This window comes from Macaca nemestrina, chromosome 7 (assembly GCF_043159975.1).
Source record: "Macaca nemestrina isolate mMacNem1 chromosome 7, mMacNem.hap1, whole genome shotgun sequence".
NCBI lineage: Eukaryota > Metazoa > Chordata > Mammalia > Primates > Cercopithecidae > Macaca > Macaca nemestrina.
Genome location: NC_092131.1, coordinates 100,653,191 through 100,669,902, shown reverse-complemented (window position 1 = coordinate 100,669,902; position 16,712 = coordinate 100,653,191). Strand labels below are relative to the sequence as shown.

General features: G+C 47.6%; 2 protein-coding genes across 11 annotated transcripts in view; both read right to left on the bottom strand.

The window, feature by feature from the left end:
* LOC105488285 (protein regulator of cytokinesis 1) overlaps positions 1–4,106 on the bottom strand; it is a 29,756-nt gene extending 25,650 nt beyond the window's left edge. For 2 of the 6 annotated variants that reach the window (XM_011752176.3, XM_011752182.3), the window contains exon 1: positions 3,941–4,105. In XM_011752176.3, the coding sequence (XP_011750478.1) occupies positions 3,941–3,951 (11 nt within the window). In that variant the 5' untranslated portion in view covers positions 3,952–4,105. Of the gene's footprint in view, positions 1–3,940 lie in introns of all 6 variants that reach the window. The other 4 variants (XM_071100643.1, XM_071100645.1, XM_011752178.3 and 1 more) reach the window with 3 other exon arrangements.
* Positions 4,107–8,186: 4,080 nt separating this feature from the next.
* The window catches only part of LOC105488282 (VPS33B late endosome and lysosome associated), a 34,019-nt gene continuing 25,493 nt past the window's right edge, over positions 8,187–16,712 (bottom strand). For 4 of the 5 annotated variants that reach the window (XM_011752166.3, XM_011752170.3, XM_011752163.3 and 1 more), the window contains 13 exons: positions 16,480–16,553; positions 16,106–16,192; positions 15,827–15,917; positions 15,515–15,589; positions 15,189–15,253; positions 15,011–15,065; positions 13,225–13,271; positions 12,199–12,331; positions 11,242–11,315; positions 10,016–10,117; positions 9,425–9,500; positions 9,202–9,318; positions 8,187–8,562 (listed from right to left, as the gene is read on the bottom strand). In XM_011752166.3, coding sequence (XP_011750468.1) covers positions 8,483–8,562; positions 9,202–9,318; positions 9,425–9,500; positions 10,016–10,117; positions 11,242–11,315; positions 12,199–12,331; positions 13,225–13,271; positions 15,011–15,065; positions 15,189–15,253; positions 15,515–15,589; positions 15,827–15,917; positions 16,106–16,192; positions 16,480–16,553 — 1,076 coding nt within the window. In that variant the 3' untranslated portion in view covers positions 8,187–8,482. The remainder of the gene's footprint in view (positions 8,563–9,201; positions 9,319–9,424; positions 9,501–10,015; positions 10,118–11,241; positions 11,316–12,198; positions 12,332–13,224; positions 13,272–15,010; positions 15,066–15,188; positions 15,254–15,514; positions 15,590–15,826; positions 15,918–16,105; positions 16,193–16,479; positions 16,554–16,712) is intronic. The other variant, XM_011752165.3, reaches the window with a different exon arrangement.

Genomic DNA, 16,712 nt, shown 5'->3' with positions numbered 1-16,712 from the left:
CTCAAGCCTGTAATCCCAGCACTTTGGGAGGCCGAGACGGGCGGATCACAAGGTCAGGAGATCGAGACCATCCTGGCTAACACGGCGAAACCCCGTCTCTACTAAAAACACAAAAAATTAGCCAGGCGAGGTGGCGGCACCTGTGGTCCCAGCTACTCGGGAGGCTGAGGCAGGAGAATGGCGGGAACCCGGGAGGCGGAGCTTGCAGTGAGCTGAGATCTGGCCACTGCACTCCAGCCTGGGCGACAGAGCGAGACTCCGTCTCAAAAAAAAAAAAAAAAAAAAAAAAAAAAATTTTTTTTGTAGAGGCAGAGTCTCCCAAGCTGTTCTTGAACTCCTGGGCTCAAGTAGTCCTCCCACCTTGGGCTCCCAAAGTGCTGCAATTATAGGTGTGCACCACCTTGCCTAGCCAAAAAGTAGATTTGTAGTTGGGGGTGGGGAGAATTTGGACCATGGAGTGAAAGGGGATTGACCGCTAATGGGATTTTAAAGGGGTGATAAAAATGTTCTAAAATTGATTGCAGTGATGATTACACAACTCTGAATATTCTGAAAATCACTGAATTATACACTTTAAGTACATTGTATGGTATGTGGATTATATCTCAAAGCTGTTATTAAAAACATCTCGGCACATAATCTGAAATTTTTTTGATTTGTGACTTAATTGAAAAACTTACAGATTTTTACTATGGCTGGGCGTGGTGGCTCACGTTGTGTAATCCCAGCACTTTGGGAGGCCAAGGCAGGCTGATCACCTGAGATCAGGAGCTAGAGATCAGCCTGGCCAACATGTGAAACCCCATCTCTACTAAAAACATAAAAATTAGCCGGGTGTTGTGGTGGGTGCCTGTAATCTCAGATACTCAGGAGGCTGAGGCAGGAGAATCACTTGAACCCGGTGAACCCAGGAGGCAGAGGTTGCAGTAAGCTGAGATCGTGCCATTGCACTCCAGCCTGGGCGACAGAGCAAGACTGTCTTAAAAAAAAAAGAAAGAAAGAAAGAAAGAAAACTTTACTAATATATAACACATTTTATTTGGCCTGTTGGAAATGGGTGTTTGGTAATTCCAAACACCCATTATTATTATTCTAGTTAGAGACAGTTCCTGTAAGAGGATCATTTTCAAAGAATTAAAAACTAACATTTCTCACTCTTCCTAACATTCAAATTGTACTGAACTTAATTTTTTTTTTTTAAACTTAAATCTTGTATCATCCTTGACACTTCTTTCTTATATTCCCGCCATTAGCATTATCTACACAAGACAGGCAGAATCTCATTCCTCCTGACCTCTGCTGCTACCACTACCACCCCCACCCTCGTCCAGGTCACTACCACTAACTTTTTGCTGTATGGCAATGGCTTCTTAACTGGTCTCCCTGCTTCAATGCTGGCCTCCTTAAGTCTATTGTCAACACAGGAGCCCCAAGTCCTAATCTTCTACTCAGAACCCTCCAATGACTTGCCATCTCACTCCAAGGAAAAGCCTCTGGCTTTGCAAAGCCCTATGAAGGCCCATTCCATCTGAAAGCCATTTCTTTTGACCTCAGTGCTCATTCTATTCCTGTCACAGAGACCTCCTTGCTCTTTCTGGAACATACCAGGCACTATCCCCGCTTAGGGCACTTGGATATGCTGATTACCTAGATCTCTTTTCCCCCATGCTGCATGGCTTCACCCTTTTCCTCCTTAGGTCTTTGCTCAGAGATCACCTTCTCAGGGAGGCCTTTCCTGACCCATCTCTTTAAAACCACAACCCCACTTCCTACACCTTCAGTACTTCTTATCCCCTTTCTCTGCTTGATTTCTCTACATAGCACTTATCACCATTTAAGATTAACTTATTTATTACACTCCTCTTTTGCTATTAGAATACAAACTCTGTGAGGACAGGGATGTCACTTTTGCTCACTGCTATATCCCCACCACTTGGAATGGTTCCTTGTATATAACATTCAAGAATTATTTTTCTTTTCTTTTTTAGTATAGATTATTATTATTTTTTAGAGACAGGGTCTTGCTATGTTGCCCCAGGCTGGTCTTGAACTCCTGGGCCCAAGTCATCCTCCCACCTTGGCCTCCTAAAGTGCTGGGATTACAGGTGTGAGCCACTGTGCCAGGCCCAAGAAGTCTTTTTGAATGAATAATGTGACATTTCAAAAAAGTTGTATGTTCTTAAGATGCTTCAGAGCAATCATTATGAACAATTATCATGATACACTGAAATACTACCTGGCTAAATTGTTTCAGGTAATCCCCTAAAAGGAGCAAGTCTGAGATTTTTTTTAGACTCACTGAAAAACTCAGAGTGCATACAAAGACTACCACTCAAGGACACAATGGTTGTAGAATGAGTCAGTTTTTCCAGTCTTGAACATAAATCACTGGACTGGAAGAAATCTCAAAGTGGTCCTCTAAATTATTTCCTACCTTCAGGCAGCCTTCACTGATCCACTGCCCTATTTTTTCTTAGCACTCCAGAGAAGGAGCTTTGTTGATCTCCTGTGCAACCTGTTTCGGGGACCGATAACCATAATTAATTCTGGCCAGAGTTTTGTTTGAGCCTCAGAGGTCAAAGCTGCAGTGAGGAATCTCGCCACTGCACTCCAGCCTGGGTGACAGAGTGAGACCCTGTCTCAAAAAAAAAAAAAAAAATCAAATTATATCCATTAGCCTGGAACCAACACTAAAGGGTAATTTTTTCTCCTGCTTCATTCAATCCCTTGATAGAGGAGATGCCTAAATAATTCATAAACTGTTAATGGACTTTTTTTTTTGAGACAGTCTCACTCTGCCACCCAGGCTGGAATGCAGTGTCGAGATGTCAGCTCATGCAACCTCTGCCTCCCAGGCTCAAGCGATTCTCCTGCCTCAGCCTCCTGAGAAGCTGGGGCTACAGGCGCACCACCACGCCCGGCTAATTTTTGTATTTTCAGTTAAGACGGGGTTTCACCATGTTGGCACTCAATTCTCATTATTCTGAGGGCAAGCATTTGAAAAAGACAGATCAGAATCAGTGATCATGAAATGAAGAATCTTACAAAGCCTTAGAACAATCAGTTTCACCAAAAACTACAAATTAACGCTGTATCATCACAATAATTCATCTACAACTTTCAGAAATTAAAGTTAATATTTGGAAGGCACAAGGCTGGTAAGTGTCAGTGTCACTGGTCCGGATTTCAAGTCGGTCAGTCCCTCCCCAACACTGCCTAGGAAGTTATTAAAACGACCGGAAAAGAATTCCATAATCCGTTTCTTAACTTGCAAAGAAACAAAGCTATCTTTCCAATTCAAACAAAACGTTAACACCGCTGGCCAGATATAAAGAAAAACAACGGGCCGGGCGCGGTGGCTCACGCCTGTAATCCCAACACTTTGGGAGGCCGAGGTGGCAGGATCACCTGAAGCCAGGAGTTCGAGACCAGCCTGGCCAACATAGGGAGACCGCGTTTCCACAAAAACAAAGAATAAAACAAAACAATGATAAATAAACTTAACAGCTTTAAAGAGAAGCCAGGACCACAGAAGGTTTACGAGTCATCTGCGCCAAGAAGCGGCACCTGAGACGCCGAGGGCGGGGAGGGTGGGGTCCGAGCGCCAGCGCTGACCGCCTGGGTGGAGGCCGACCCGGGCCCCCGGCCTCGCCCGCCCTGCCGCGTCCGGGCACCGGCGCTCGGCTCCCACCCGGGCGTCTGAGCCTGCGGACACCCGCGGCCGCCGGGGGACAGCGCGTCAGGTCTCACCTCCGTCGCGGCCCTCGCACTGGCTCGCCGCCTCCAGACCCTGCCTCTTCGCGCCCCCGGCCTCACTCAGCGCCGACTGCTGTGACGCCCTAGTCCCGGGACCCCGCACGGGCCCCGCACCCCTGAACCCCTGAACCCGAGACGGGCGTCGCTCTCTCCCGCGTCCCCTCGATTTCCCCGCAACCCGCACCTTCTCCTCATGGCAGACGCTCCAAGCAGCCGTCAGTCCAGGTCTAGACCTACTCAACACGGCCACGAGAGCAACAACCACCCGCAAACACCGGCGATCTCACTCCGGGTAGCCGCTCCGTGAGCCGTTGAGCCCCGCAAAATTTCAAACCGCGCCACGGGGCGAAGCCTCGCTGCGATTGGCGTCGCGTCCCGTCGCTCCACGAAAATCCCCGCCCCTCGGGTTGCAGCTCGCGGGTGCGCAGTCGGGGCGGGGACTCGTGAGCCGGGCCCGGGAAGCGCTGGAGCGGGGCGGGGGATGACGTCACTGTCTGTGAGTGGGCGGGCGTGGCCTGCACCTCCCACTTCCCTCGATTGGCTGCAGCCTCAAGGGACTCCCCTCCAGAGTCGGCTACGTCATCGGAGCACCGCCCCGCCCCGCCCCGCCCGGCGCAGTTTGTCTTCGAAGTGCGCGGGCTGGGAAGGAGTTGAGAGCTCCGCGGCTTTCCGGCTTCCATGAGTCCCGGCTGCCGGGACCGGGAGCGGGGAGGAATAGGAAAGTTAGAGCCTAGTTTCCCTTGCTCATCCAAGAAGCGAACCTTGGAACCGATCTTTGGTTGGACTTCTCCCCAGATGTAGGAAGCCGTACACTAAGGGGAAGGGAAGGAACATTGAGCCCTGCTCATGGGCCTGGAACCTTTCAACGCTAGTTATCCTATTTAACCTCCACAATCCTGTTATGGCAAGTATTGTCACCATTGCAGAGGAAACTCAAAAAGATTTGAATGATTTGCCCAACTCACCTGATTGGTGAATAAATGCAGATCACCTAGGTGTGGTTTTCTTTCAAATTAGTTTCTAAATTGTTACATGAAAAATTTAAAACTCAAAATAAACATCAAAGTACTTTTGTAGCCTCCTTTCCTCGATGAACATGTTACATCCCTAAATGCTTATATATCACATTTTTTTTCCCAGTGATTCATGGTGGCATAATATCCTGGTGTGTAGCTATCTCGCCCATTCTGCTATTGATATTTAGATAATTCAAAATATAAGGCTGGACTGAATATCTTCATACATAAATCTTTGCATCTTGCATTTTCGTATGGCTGATTCCTAGAGGTGTAATTACTGAATGCTCCCTTTATTAATTTGCGTTCTGCACAAAGCCTCACCAGAAAAGTACCCTCCTTTTGTTACCCTCAGCAGGGCTGAATTCTATCATACTTTTAAACATCTTTGCTTATTTTGTAGGTAAAATAATAATACTGGCATTTCCTTGTTTGGCACTTGATTATAACTGAAATTGCACATTTTTCGTGTTTACTGGCCAACTGTAACTTACGTTCATATGCCTTTTCCCTAAAGGTAAAGGATGCTTGTTTGCTTCACCTTCAGAACCATATTTTTCTTATTTTCAGAAAAACTTCATTGCTGCTTTCAATGTTCTTCTTTTTATTTTTTTTAATTGCGATGGAGTCTTGCTCTGTCACCCAGGCTGAAGTGCAGTGGCCCAATCTCGGCTCACTGCACGTCCGCCACCCGGTTCTTGTGCCTCAGCTTCCCAAGTAGCTGGGACTACAGGCACGCACCACCATGCCTGGATAATTTTTTTGTATTTTCAGTAGAGATGGGGTTTTGCCATGTTGGCCAGGCTGGTCTTGAACTCCTGACCTCAGGTGATCCGCCGGCCTCGGCCTCCCAGTGCTGGGATTACAGGCGTGAGCCACCGCGCCTGGTTTCAATGTTCTTTTTAACCTATCAGCAGCATGCCAGATATTCACAGCACAAACTCAGTGGAGGACAGGCACCACTTTTTCAATTTCCTTGCACTCTGTTGATTAACATTGACACCACTAATAGAGTGGATGGCAGCACCACTTTTAAAATTTACTTGCATTCTTTGTTGGTTAAATTAACAGGAGAGCTTTTCAGAAAGCTTCACAAATTTGTGATCTTCATACATGTTCTTAGGGCCAGCATTATTAAGTATCCAGAGATAAGACAATTTTTCTCTCGTCCTTTACACTGAGGTGCTGAGGCTAACAAAGTCACAGAACTGACGCAAAGATATCCATTTAGAGCATAAACGCTGCATGTAAAACACTGTGTAATACGTGTTTATAATATATGACCTTAGCCTGGGCAGTGTGGCAAAACCCTGTCTCTATAAAAAATACAAAAATTAGCCAGGTGTGGTAGTATGAGCCTCTAGTCCCAGCTACTTGGGAGGCTGAGGTGGGAGGATCACTTGAGCCCAGGAGGTCAAGGCTGCAGTGAGGCATGATCATGCCACTGTACTCCAGCCTGGATGACAAAGCAAGACCCTTTCTCAAAAAACAAACAAATAAAAAAACCCCCTATTACAGGCTCATATATTTCTACTTGATGGAAGGGCAATGTTTTGCCACTGTTTAATCTTTTTCTGATGCCACTTATTCTTTCTGTGAACAACAGCCCTGTTGGCAGTGTCTTTGGTCTTGCACACTAGCTTGAAATAACACTCAAAATTCTAGCTAGATGCTTGAGGAATGCCTTTTCCTTGGAATGTATTCTTATACAGAATTATCATTATTTTTATTTACTTATTTATTTATTGAGACAGAGTCTTGCTCTTTTGCCCAGGCTGGAGTCCAGTGGCACGATCTCAGCTCACTGCAACCTCTGCCTCCTGGGTTCAAGTGATTCTCCCGCCTCAGCCTCCCGAGTAGCTGGGACTACAGGTGCGCACCTCCACAGCCGGCTAATTTTTATATTTTAGTAGAGACAGAGTTTCACCGTTGGCCAGGCTGGTCTTGAACTCCTGACCTCAAGTGATCTGCCTGCCTCGGCCTCCCAAAGTGCTAGGATTACAGGTGTGAGCCACTGCGCCGGGCCCAGAATGATCCTTATTCTATAGGAAGAATACTTTTGATGATCTAGTAACTCAGGTTTTGATTTTCTTTCTTCCTCTTAGTAAGTGGCAGCACTGTGGAATGGGGAACAGATGGGAGGATGAGCAGCTGGGAGGGACACTCTTACAAAAACCCAGGCAAGAGACAATAAAGACCTCTATCATAGGGATGGTGAGGAGAAGATGAACTAGAGGCATTTAGAAATAAGAACCAATAGGACAAGGGAACCAGCTGAAGGTGGGGCATAGAAAGAAAAAATCTGAGGCCAAGAATACAACTTTTTGCTCATTTGAACAAAGTTTGGGAATACAGGAAGAAGAGCAGATTAAAGGATTCAAGTAGGGACAAGAGCTTCCACTCATGAGTTTATTTTGTACATGCTGAGTTTGAAGTGCCTGTGGAATGACCAGGTAGGACATACTTGTGTGGAGTGAGATGAAAGCTTGAGATCTGGAAGTGGATGACAACAAAGGACAGAGAGAGGGGAGATGTCAGCAAATGGGATCAAAGAACAACCTAAGAGATTGTGGGAGGACAAAGAAAGGGTATTATGGAAGCTGAATACGACAATTTCAAGGAAAGTGTAGTCATCAGTGGGATCAAGTTGGAAGAGGCCTGAAAAGTGGCCACTAACACAGGTGGTTGTAATTCCTTCTTTTTTTTCTTTTCTTTTTTGAGAGAGGGTCACAGTTTACTGCAGCCTCAACCTCCTGGGCTCAAGGGATCCTCCCACCTCAGCCTCCCCAGTAGCTAGGAATACAGGCGTGTGCCACCACCCTCAGCTAATTTCTTTATTTTTTGTAGAGATGGGGTCTTGCCATGTTATCCAGGCTGGTCTCAAACTCCGGGGTTCAAGCTTTCCTCTTGCCTTGGCCTCCAAAAGTACAGTGATTACAGGCATGAGCCACAGCACCTGGCCTATATTTCATCATTTTTGAAAGGTAAAGAGAGAAGGAGAAAGGTTACTAGCATCAGCAATGAGGAGGGTGCTGGTACATTTATAGGAGCACCGTTTGCTGATGCCTGAAATGGCTCTAATGGCACACAATCTTTCATTCTGCAGTAAGAAACAAAATGCTTAAAATTGAAGTGCCTCCTTAAGTTAAAACAACAAAGTCATTTTCTCAAAAATGTAATGAATCACAACATTTTAGAATTGGAAACGTGCTTGCTGGTCACCTCATCCATCCCCCTCATTTTATGGTTGAGGAAACTCAGGTACAGAATGGTCGAGTGACTTTTACAGGGAAGAACCAGATCAGGCCACTATAAAGTCCAGGCCAAGAAGCATAGGAAGCCCCTGTAGAAAGCTCCAGTGGGCTTTCACTAATAAAGATGGAAGTGCGTGTACAGAACAACAAACATATTACATCTGAGAGCAGAGGCTTTATTTACAATGATATTCAAACAGGATTTAACAAAGGATACCTCTTCCTGCTTGTATCTTAGCAGCATGGGTTGTACTTCATAAACAGAAAAGAGAAATATCCTGGGAGCAGGAAGTGAACTCTCTTCTCAGATATGTTCTCTAAATCCCAACCCGTTCCATGCTCCCGGCTCGTAGCAGGTAGTTGGTAGACACTTGGTTATAACAGCTGGGTGCCAGATGCCTGCCTCCCACTGAGGAATGTGTTCAGGGAAGATGACAATACTGGCCGGGAAAAACATCAGGCTTTCACCTCACTCATAGCCTCCATAAGACGAGCACTGTTTGTGACTGCTGTTGTCAGGAAAATGAACCTGTAGCCTAAGGAGTCAAATGCAGCAGCAGAAGAGACAGCGCAGATCTTAGGCCCCAACGATAACCATAGAGCCCCTCCATTTCCACAGTCCCCATGGGATCAGAGCACCAGTTTATAGACAGAGACGTTGAGTGCCATACCCTTGGGCACCACTGCTTTCTACGCCTGGTATAACTGGGCTCCCTGCTATAGCAGCCCACAGTAAGGCTATGGCAAGTTGTACTCTGAGGCCAGGAGAAAACTATTCCTATGCAGGACACTTTGCGTGGGTTTTTTTTTTTTTTTTTTTTTTTCTTTTTTCTTGAGACGGAGTTTTGCTCTTGTTGTCCAGGCTGGAGTGCAATGGCGCCATCTCGGCTCATTGTACCCTCCACCTCCCAGGTTCAAGCAATTCTCCTACCTCAGCCTCCTGAGTAGCTAGGATTACAGGCACCCACCACCATGCCTTGCTAATTTTTGTATTTTTAATAGAGATGGGGTTTCACCATGTCAGTCAGGCTAGTCTCGAACTCCTAACCTCAGGTGATCTGCCTGCCTCGGCCTCCCAGAGTGTTGAGATTACAGGCATGAGCCACTGCGCCCAGCCAACACTTTGTTGCCCATATACAATGCAGGCCAATTCTCACCTTTCTGCTCTCTCTTACCTTTCTCTCTGCCCAGGAACCGGAGGGCTGAGATCTCAGAGAATGTGCAACCACCCAAGAACACCACTAAGATGAGGCGCAGGGACTCACTGGAAGCCTTGTCTTCCTTAGTCATGTCTGTGAGGATCAGGTCAGATTCAGCTCTTCCCTGACATGCTAGTCCTGAGTGGTGCATCCAGCCCACCTCTCACTGCCAGCCTACCCCACTGTTGATGCCACATACCTGTAAATGCAAAGTCACTGCAGTTGAGCAGCCGTACCACCTCATCAAGGCCCTGCCAACTTCGCCGCTCTAGCACCTGGGAAGGTATAAGCACTGTTTTTAAGGCTACAGACAATATCAGGCTTAGGAAAGGAAGCGCACAGCAGCCAGACTGTCACATTTCTTGCTCATTACTCAAGTAGCAAAAAGTTGAGACAGGGCCAGGTGTGGTGGCTCACACCTGTAATCCCAACACTTTAGGAGTTTGAGGCGGGGCGATCGCCTGAGGTCAGGAGTCCGAGACCAGCCTGGCCAACATATAGTTGGCCTCGTCTATATGAAACCCCATCTCTACTAAAAATACAAAAATTAGCTGGGTGCAGTGGCACATGCCTGTAGTCCCAGCTACTTGGGAAGCTGAGGCAGGAGAATCACTTACATCCAGGAGGCGGAGGCTGCAGTGAGCTGAGATCACCCCACTGCACTCCAGCCTGGGTGACAGAGCGAGACTCCATCTCTCAAAGAAAAAAAAAAAAAGTCAAGACAAGTTAGGGACCAAGAGAAAGCAGAGACAATGAAATATGAATGGGAGCAAGAGTAATATGCTCTTACCTGCTCAATGATTCGGCAGCTCAAGGGCACATAAGCACCACTGAAGACGTAAGCCATGTCTCGGGGCACTTTCAGATCATACTCGCCGTCCACACGTGGGATCTATAAGACAAAGGGACTTGGCCGGGCGCGGTGGCTCACGCCTGTAATCCCAGCACTTTGGGAGGCCGAGGCGGGTGGATCACAAGGTCAGGAGATTGAGACCATCCTGGCTACCACGGTGAAACCCCGTCTCTACTAAAAATGCAAAAAATTAGCAGGGCGTGGCTGCAGGCGCCTGTAGTCCCAGCTACTTCTGAGGCTGAGGCAGGAGAATGGCGTGAACCCGGGAGGCGGAGCTTGCAGTGAGCCGAGATGGCGCCACCGCACTCCAGCCTGGGCAACTGTGGGAGACTCCATCTCAAAAAAAAAAAAAAAAAAAAAGACAAAGGGACTTCATTAGGCAAGTGACAGCTCAGCTCCCTAACCCTTTAAAGGGTCAGATAAAGTGGCACAGCCCAAAGAACAATTCTTATTTCAACAAAAGGGAGAACCAGCAATAGCCCTGAAAAGAGAATCCGTAACAGAAGATAGCAGTTTCTGTTCAGTAACTGCCAGTTCTCTGGAATGAGTTCCCATGGACCATTATTGGATAATGTGAAGGGGCTGGAGAGACAGGTTCTCCTTTCCCTGTCCTTAAGAGACATGGGATATGGTTGTCACTGAAGCAGCACTTAGAATATTCTCTGGCATTGGCAGGTGCTTGTTACATGTTGATTAAATGAATGAATCTACCATGCTATAAGACTACCAAACAAAAGAATCTTTATACACATGAAATGACAAAAAGGTTTTTGTGGATTCAAAGTACTCCACAATGGGCCAGGCGCAGTGGCTCATGCCTGTAATCCTAGCACTTTGGGAGGCTGAGGTGGGTGGATCACCTGAGATCAGAAGTTCGAGACCAGAACTTCTGAGGTCAGAAGTTGGCCAACATGGTGAAACCCTGTCTCTACTAAAAATACAAAAATTAGCCGGGTGTGGTGGCATATGCCTGTAATCCCTTGGGAGGCTGAGGCAGGAGAATTACTTGAACCTGGGAGGCAGAGGTTGCAGTGAGCTGAGATTGTGCCACTGCACTCCAGCCTGGGCAACAGAGCAAGACTCCATCTCAAAAAAAAAAAAAAAAAAGTACCCCACAATGGAATGAACCCACTGTCTCCCCTAACCATCCCTGTTCCACATACCAAATTCAGCTTTTTGCTGATGGCACGAAAATTGCTCCTCTTGGCCAGAGAACTGAAAGCATCAGTAATCTTTCCTGGGGAAGAAATCTGTGTCAGGTTTCACCTAAGGTCTATGGATTCATGACACTGCCACGGACAACACCATTCAGGACACGACAGCACCAATCACATCCAAAAACTCTCGGAAGCTGTTCAACTACAATTCCCTGGAACTCCCACCCTTCTCCCCACCCACAGTCTTCCCCCTCCTACAGGGTACCAGGTGTCTACTAAATGCAATCCATAGGGTAACCCAAGTTTATTGGTATGTGCTTTGGAGTTAAACTGACCTAACTTACTAACTAAGGGACCTGGGACAAATCACTTAATTCTTTTTTTTTTTTTTTTTTTTTTGAGACAGAGTCTCGCTCTGTCCCCCAGGCTGGAGTGCAGTGGCACGATCTCGGCTCACTGCAAGCTCCGTCTCCTGGGTTCAGGCCATTCTCCTGCCTCAGCCTCCCGAGTAGCTGGGACTATAGGCGCCCGCCACCGCACCCGGCTAATTTTTTGTATTTTTAGTAGAGACGGGGTTTCACCGTGGTCTCGATCTCCTGACCTTGTGATCCGCCCGCCTCGGCCTCCCAAAGTGCTGGGATTACAGGCGTGAGCCACCGCGCCCGGCCATATCACTTAATTCTCTAAGCCTCAGTTTCATCATCCATAAAATGAGGATGAGAAAATTTACCTCACAGAGTCTTTGTGAGGATTCAATGAGAAACTAAAGGGCTCAGCACATGGTAAGTGTTCACTATGTGGAAACCACTCTTACTGGCAGACGTAGTAGTAATAATGGTAATGACATTAATAGGAAGGAATCAGTCCCCCTTCTCCAATTCATTCTGTCCCTCCCAGCGTGCTGCCTGTTGAGAGAAGTCAGGACAACAGCTGGAGTAGGGGTCACCTGTGCTCCCTGCTTACCTGCAGCCTTGTCGGTCACCAGCTTGCTCACTTTACTCTCCACGGCTGTGAGGGTGTCCCCAGGGGCCTGCTCTGTTAGGAGCCCAGCTCGTCTCAGATTGGAGAAGGTTAGCAGGTGTTCAGGGCCATAGCTCTGAAGAAGATGCAATTAGACTATTTACTGAGTGTCTGAAGAGCATCTAGCACTGTCAGGCACTACAGAGGTGAGAGAGAGAAGGACTATGTAGCCTCTGCTGCAGTGTGAAGGAGCTCACACTTTGTTGAGATAAATTTTCACATTAGAAATAACCAAACAGGGCTGGGAGCGGTGGCTCATGCCTGTAATCCCAGCACTTTGGGAGGCCAGGGCAGGCAGATCACTTGAGGTCAGGAGTTTGAGACCAGCCTGGCCAACATGGTGAAACCCTGTCTCTACTAAAAGCACAAAAATTAGCTGGGCATGGTGGCTCGTGCCTGTAGTCTCAGCTCCTCAGGAGGCTGAGGCAGAGAACTGCTTGAATCTGGCAGGCAAAGGTTGCAGTGAGCCGAGATTGCGCCACTGCACTCCAGCTTGGGCGACAGAGCGAGACATCGTCTCAAAAAAAAAAAAAGAAATAATTAAACACCAAACGAAGAAGAATAAAAAGCAGCATGAGACTTTAGAGACCTATGGATGTATGGGAAAGGCTTCCTGGATGAAGTAAGACTTGAGAAGTACCAGGAAGGAAAGCTGAATCAGTGCCTCACACGGTGCTAAAATGAGAGAGACTCCCAGGAGTAAGAACTCACCTCTGGGGCCAGCGCTGAAATGTTTAAATTAAATTCTCAGCACTGGCCATGCGCCGTCAGTGTATGGGGTGAAACAAGGGTAGAGGGCAGAGAGGTGTGGTGAAAGGTGACTCTCCCTAGTAGCTCTAAGAGGGAGGCCTGAATGGAAACAGGAGGGTAATGGAGGCAGGAAAGGGGCCACTTCTTTTGCCTCTTTCAAAAATGCCCAGTAACTGCCCTCCACCAAGTTCCCTCAAGAATACATTCTCCAGGCCTTACCTGCAGATACTGTGTTTTCAGAGATCGGTAATCCTTGGGGATCAAACCTAAGAGTGAAGAAAGTAAGACAGGTGCATGAGAAAGAGGCCGGCAGAGGCACCCTAAAATGTACAGATCAACCAGCAATGAATGCCTTCTTCAGGAGGAAGGATTCAGTAAATGTTAACCCTGCAGAGTATACAGTTGGTTCAAATTTTAAGCTTGCTTACTGAAAGATAAAGCCTAGGTCTGGGAGCTCCCAAGAAGGCCTGTGAAACATAAGGGTGCTGAGGAGGGGACACTGGAACTAATGGTGATCATAGTGGGATGTGGGGAGGATGCAGCAGGAGGGAGGAGAAGTGATGACTCATTTATTTATTTATTTGAGATGGAGTCTTGCTTTGTCACCCAGGCTGGAGCACGATCTTGGCTCACTGCAACCTCCACCTCCTGGGTTCAAGCCATTCTCCTGCCTCAGCCTCCTGAGTAGCTGGGATTACAGGCATGCACCACCACGCCTGGCTAATTTTTGTATTTTTAGTAGAGACAGGGTTTCACCATGTTGGTCAGGCTGGTCTCCAACTCCTGATCTTGAGATCCACCTGCCTTGGCCTCCCAAAGTGCTGGGATTACAGGCATAAGCCACTGCACCTGGCAGACTCATGCATTTCTTTCTGGCTAAGGGGCAGTTCTACTAGGAACTGTTTCACAACTATTGAGAAATAGGAAAAGTGTTCAAATGAGTTCCAAAAGCATGGTCTTATATGTTTTTCTCCATCGAGGTAAGAATAACTGGGATTCTAACTATAGTAAATGAGATTTAGAATAAGCAAAATACTTCTCTGGGTAAAAAGCAACCTTCGGCCGGGCACAGTAGCTCACTCCTGTAATCCCAGAACTTAGGGAAGCTGAGGCAGGTGGATCACCTGAGGTCAGGAGTTCCAGACCAGCCTGGCCAACATAACAAAACCCCATCTCTATTAAAAATATAAAAATTAGCCTGGTGTGATGGCGTGCACCTGTAGTCCCAGCTACTCGAGAGGCTGAGGTGAGAAATCGCTTGAACCCGGGAGGCGGAGGTTGCAGTGAGCCGAGATCGTGCCATTGCACTCCAGCCTAGGCAACAGAGCAAGACTCTGTCTTTAAAAAAAAAAGAAAAGGAAGAAAAAGAAAAAGAAAAAGAAGGCAACCTTCAAGAATATTCACCAACTGGAAGACTTCAACAGTGAAAACAAGTTGCCACGAAAGTTACAGAATCTGGGATTTTAGAAATGTTCATGAAAACTAGCTGGGCATGGTGGTGCACACCTGTAGTCCCACCTACTCAGGAGGCTGAGGCAGGAGAATCACTTGAACCCACGAGGTGGGGGTTGTGGTGAGCCGAGATCGCACCACTGCACTCCAGCCTGGGTGACAGAGCGAGACTCTGTCTCAAAAAAAAATAAATAAATAAAATAAATGTTCATGAAATTAACTTGCTGTCCCTTTTTCCTGGAATGTATCTTTATCTTATTGAAAATAAGGACAGATGGAGTGATGAGAGAAACGCCACTCAGCTCTACACCCCTGCAGTCCTAAGATATGACAGGGCTCTAGGGTGGCCTGGATGTGGTCCCACTTAGGGCTAAAACAATAAATTACCCTGTGTCCTGGTGCTAATTCACCCCAAACAAAAAAGAACCCATGAAATTACAGGGAAACATTCTGTTTGCTAAGACATTTGCCTTAGCCTTTCAAAATCACTTCTTCTGTCCCTAAGACATAGTTTCTCAATCTGACATTCTCATCTTTAGTCTTTTGGGCTCACCATTCTCAGTGATGGACAAAAGGCACATGAGGCGCAGGCTTTCTATAGGCGACACCTGCATAGGAAGAAAGACTCAAGGAGGACTGAAGCTTCACAACACGTGTTCTTTTCCTTCTGCTTAAGGCTGATCCCACCTCTAAACGCCATTCTTGGCCCCCACAGCCCTCCACCTGCGCACCTGCCGGTCTATGTGTTCCTCAATGTAGCTGGTGCTCTCCCGGATGTTGAACCCCTCTAGCAGTGCTGTGAGAAATCAGAGGAGAGCCTGTTACTAGGGGACCAGCTCAGCTGTTGCCATCTATGCTAACAGGTGTCTGTCTCCCCATCTCTTTCTCCATCCTTGGGGTGGGTTAAGGGACCCCCAGGACTTCTAGCAGGAACCAGCATTCCACATAGCCAGTGTCAGCTGGAAAGAGCCAGAGAACATCTTTTAAGGGTGGGACAGGGCTGGGAGCTGGGGAAGTAGAAGTGTGGGCAGTAGCACAGCAAGGCTGTGGCAGTTACCATGCTCAGTCTTGATTAGCTCCTGGAAATCCTGCTTGGTTTTCTTCTTCATGATGGATTCACAGGCCCCAATATCTGCAGGTTGGATAAAGGGAGCTGACATATTCCTGTTTCTAGAAAGATGTCCCTTTATTGTCCAGAAGAATAAAAACCTCTTAAGGCAAAATCCAAAAGCACTTCTTCCCACTTTACACCAAATAAGACCATATGCGTCAGATGAACAGGGATCTCCTCCTCGGGGTAATGGTACTCTGGAGCCTTCCCCGGAGGGATACAGTCACTTCCCCTCACGCCCCTCAAGCTGAAACCTACGGAGACTCAGCAGGCGGTGCTCCTGTTTCAGGCCCTTGAGCTCCTGGGACACGAAATTCTTCATCTGCTTAATGTCCATGCCTCTCCGGCGCTGTGGGAAAATTCCCAAAGGTTAACCCCCCAACCTCAGACATGAGAAACCACCACCCTCCCTCAGTTGTCATCTATCCATGAGAAAGGACAGGGAACCTGTCATAATATTAGAAGGAGAGTCCAAGGGCAGCAGCCTTGGGAAGCCACTGAGGGAACAAAACAGAGGACCAGGGCTTGGAGCCTCACATCATACTGGGCCTGCAAGTTCCGGGCCTTCTGGCTCAAGAAGCCAAAGACATTGGAGAAGTGCTCATTCCGAATCTCATTAAACACCTGTGAGGGGAGAAGACAGGAACAACTTACTCTATCGGAACCATCACTTAGCAGTAGAATGACAGTACGGGAAGGGTGCTCAGGTGTTCTGGCAGAAATACAAACAAAGCTGAGCTGGGATCCATAAGTCCATATCAAATGCCTACTCCGTGCTCTGAGGTATGCTCTTAACCGGTGGGGAAACCCTCTCTCCCACAGACTCAGCCTCCCCTCGCAGCGCTGGGGCCCACAGCCTGGTATAAGCAGTGGCCCTAGTGGGGGCCCATTGCTAGCACCCACACCCTCACCTTGTCCTCGGCATTGAGTAGCACCTTCAGGCTCTTGTCAGAGGATGTGACTTCTGGGCCAAAGTCGACACTCCCTTTGAGAGCAGAGGGACAGTTATTAGGATCTCCAATGAGGACTTCTCCTACCCTTCCCTGAACTGCCATAAAGGTCCTCAAACTATTTGGAAGCCAGCAGTTCATTCAGGGTCTGGGTCTCTCCCACAAGCCCTGCCATGTGGGAGGTGCCAAGGCTG